Here is a 3,719-nt window from a genome sequence, read left to right as displayed (position 1 = left end):
GGGGGGGGGGGTGTCGGTGTCCCACATTTTGCACTGTCCCTTACAGTTATCCTATTTAAAAGAGGTCTCAGATAGGACACCCAAAGCTGAGACCTTCACAAACAAACATGCTTATATAATCATCTTTAAAGTCCTTCCTGATTATGTTTCTAACTAAGCCAGCTGAACTGTCAGAGAAGAAAGAGCTGAAGATTGGCATGGGACCATGAAAATAAAACTTACTTCATACTCCATTATGCTTATAAATTGTGTGAAATAAAATGCACGCTAATCTCAAATCACAAACAACAAAAAACCGAAAGTAGCCAACATTCCTAAACAAATACACCATAAGAACATAAACAAGTTAGGGGTGCACTGATAAAGATTTTTTTGGCCAATATTGATGGCTAATTATTAACCAGCCATGTCAACTGATACCGATCCAATAGCTGATATGCAGCCCAGCAGCTTGGAGAGCAGCATCTGGCTGGTATGTCTGGGGGGGTGGGGAGAGTAGGAATGTGAGGGGGGGCAGATTGAGGCTGCTGTGGTGAGGGAGGAAGTGGGGCTGGGGCAGGTGCTGCCCAGCCAAGGTGGGGCATGGGGCAGAGCTGTGGGCGATACATCGCTGCTCTCTAAAAACAAATGAAGCAGTTTGGTCAAAAATAAATAATAAAGACAATGTAACGTCATTCCCTCAGGAATTGTTTTTGAATGGGGCTTACATTTTAAAGAAATCTTGGCAACTTCTGAAGAACCATGAGAAAATTATTCTGGAAAAACATGGAAGTCTTGGGAAAAGTATAAGCAAGAGAGGAAATGCTAGGAGTAATTTTTGCATCACAGGGTAGTAAAGCTTTCTCTGCTCGTAGAACACCACTCAATTCAGCAGATCAGTTAGATACGCAGTAAAACAACTAATTTAAAAACAGATTCTGCCAGTCTTACTCATGTTGAGTCAGCCTCTACCCAACAGCTTCACCATTCACAAAAAATGCCAACCTGAATATGGAGTAAGGCACTTCAGCAAAACAACAGCTAGAATCTGCCTCACTCAGTTCAAGCCAAACCTTTTATGGCTGTATGTCTCAAACATGATGCATAAAATGCTGCTCACAACACTTACCATTTTTCCCCTCTGTTGAGCAGATCTGGTTTCACGCAGACTGAATACATTCCCACACACAGATATCTCCCTCCACACCCCTGGTTTGGAGTCCTCGGTAAACCCATTGCGTGGATGCATAACAAGAACTCCATTTGTGGTTAATCCATCCATCTGCCCATCTGACGTCTTCCACTTGGCAGCCTTCTCCTGTGAGGAATGACATCAATGAAAGAATTTCCATTCACCTTTAATTCTAAGTTAAGAGCTAGTTGAAATATAAGGCTGCACTGAGCCAGGAAGAGAAAGTGGCTCTTTACCCCAAGAAAGATGTTTTTGGATGAGTCGAATCCTGCAGCATATATTCTTGCTGTGAAAGGAGGGTTCCGTTCACATATGATTCTGCAAGCAAACCTTGATATAGTGCTCTGTACTGACTGTGTATCTGAATTACTCTGACTTCCAGGAACTGTATCTGTCACAACAAAGTCAATTGGGCTTTCTGTTGACCGGCCAATCTGAGCAAGAGAAAATACAAGATTTTAGAAGATAGTTATGACATAATTTTTAAACCCAACAGAATTAGAAACCACCAGGAATAAACCATGACTTCCTGGACATTGAAGGCATTTTTTGACTTAAAATTTAGGTTTTTGAGATCATGTACTATCCTTACCTGATGAATTACAGAACTCCTAATTGGTCATTCAGGAATCACAATACAGGTAAAAGAAGGGAAAAATAATTATGAAGAAGTCAGATCTGACATGGCTTCCCACTGGAAGTCATCTCATCCAGAAAGTTATAACTAAGTTAGGCAGATAGACTGTTACAGTGCCACGACAGCCAAAAAGAAATCTGTTCATAGAAGACGACAATTAGTTGAGCTCTTGTGGTTGTACAAGCCTAAAGTATGTTTTGATACCAAATTTTGGAACCTGCTGGATGTACAAACATTAGGAAAGAACACTTGGAATATTATACCTGGCATTCCTGTTCTGAAAGAATACTGGAATCAAGGTGATACTTGTTATAAGAGACCAGGCACATGAAGCTTGTATTTTAGTAAAAATATCCCTGCCACAGCTCAGTGCAACCAGGAAAAACAGTAAAATGCTATAAACACACCCTTCAGAAAACATTCTTCTGTCTAGCTGCAGAGAGGCTGCCCACAGTGTTCTCTTTCAGTTGCAAGCCACAGGGAATTCTCCCCTAAATTCAGGCGCTTTGAACCCTACTAGCAATTTCAAAGCTGCAGTCATACTATAACGAGCCTGAAGGGAGCACTTTTACAAGCAGCAACTGATACATTTAAGTTATTGTAGCCCTTTTGTAGTTATCTGTGATTGCAGAGAAGCTTCTGTTACTGCCTTCAGGGGTTGCCACCTCCTTGGATCTGGCAGTATCACCACAGCCATTAGCTGAGACAGAAAAACTTGCCATAACTGATGCAACAAAATCAAGGCAGCTTTGGTGCAAGAAGAGACACGAGAACAAAATAAAAACTAATTTCTTCTGAAAGAAAAATCTTTAAAAATAAAACAGGAAATAAGATATGATAAAACCCCCCACTATGGTCCATTTCTACTCATGGTTCACATGATGTGAAGCCAAAGTACATGCTAAACTCACTGGGGTTACAGCAGTGCATCACAACCAAGTCCGCTGTTCCAACATTTCCCCATTGCCGAAGTTACTCGCATTTAGGGGTTTTTTTAATATCATAAAATAGTAATTATTCCAAACTACTTGCACTTTGTATTTCTACTTCACTAATTAGAATTCTGTAAGAGTTCAGGAAATCACTTATACACTATATCTTTCAAAAGAAGAAAGGCAATAGGCAGGCTGAATGATCTGCACAAGTAGTTTACAGAAGAATCATGAATAAAATCCTGCTCCTGAAATGACCAATCTCTTCTCATCAATTCTCCCGTGGGGCTCTTAAGCAATTTAAATAAACAGCAATTACAAAGATTGCAAGCTGAGGATTGAATGCATCCAGTATTAAACTTCTGCACTGCATGAATGCCACAAAAAGGTATCTTGTACTGTTTTCCGATACAGGAAATGTCTAAAACATGATGTACCTGAAACATGTCAGTGTTGCTGTCATGTGTATATTCAACCACCACAGTCTGGGCCCGAGATAAGGTATATGATATGCTATGTTGGTCCTTGTTGCTTATTGCCTATGGAAAAGAATAATATTTAAGCATCACAAATAAAACAGATCAAAGATTAATAGTCATCAACTAATTAATGAGCAACTTAAACATACTGGCATCATAGCAGTTAGCATGACAGGCAAGCACTCTTTATAAGTTCATTTTCAGGCCTCTGTTTCTTAGCACAAGATGTGACGCATTCACTTAAACACCATCTGAGCTCAGGTTTAACTGTCTGAGTTTAGCAGTCTAAGACATCCTTGGGATGTCCTGGGAATGACACTTGTGTTGTGGTCCACTTCTCCCCAGCACTCAAAGGAAAGTCAACTGGGTGTAGTATCCTGCAAATGCTGTTCACAGAATGTGGCACATTCAGCATAAAAGGAGGGCGGTGGGGAGGGTGGCACTGAATATGAATCCCCCCCCCCAACACACACACACACACACACACACACACACACACA

At 40.7% G+C, this 3,719-nt stretch overlaps 1 protein-coding gene across 1 annotated transcript in view; it reads right to left on the bottom strand.

Annotated features, from left to right (window-relative positions):
- The window catches only part of PELI1 (pellino E3 ubiquitin protein ligase 1), an 18,003-nt gene that overhangs the window by 3,102 nt on the left and 11,182 nt on the right, over positions 1-3,719 (bottom strand). The window contains exons 3-5 of the mRNA XM_019516593.1: positions 3,178-3,279; positions 1,408-1,605; positions 1,109-1,297 (exon numbers count right to left, since the gene is read on the bottom strand). Coding sequence (XP_019372138.1) covers positions 1,109-1,297; positions 1,408-1,605; positions 3,178-3,279 — 489 coding nt within the window. The remainder of the gene's footprint in view (positions 1-1,108; positions 1,298-1,407; positions 1,606-3,177; positions 3,280-3,719) is intronic.

Source organism: Gavialis gangeticus, unplaced genomic scaffold (assembly GCF_001723915.1).
Source record: "Gavialis gangeticus isolate Ggan-Ray unplaced genomic scaffold, GavGan_comp1, whole genome shotgun sequence".
Lineage (NCBI taxonomy): Eukaryota > Metazoa > Chordata > Crocodylia > Gavialidae > Gavialis > Gavialis gangeticus.
Note: the sequence above shows the minus strand (reverse complement) of the source record. Positions and strands in the feature narration are given on the sequence as shown.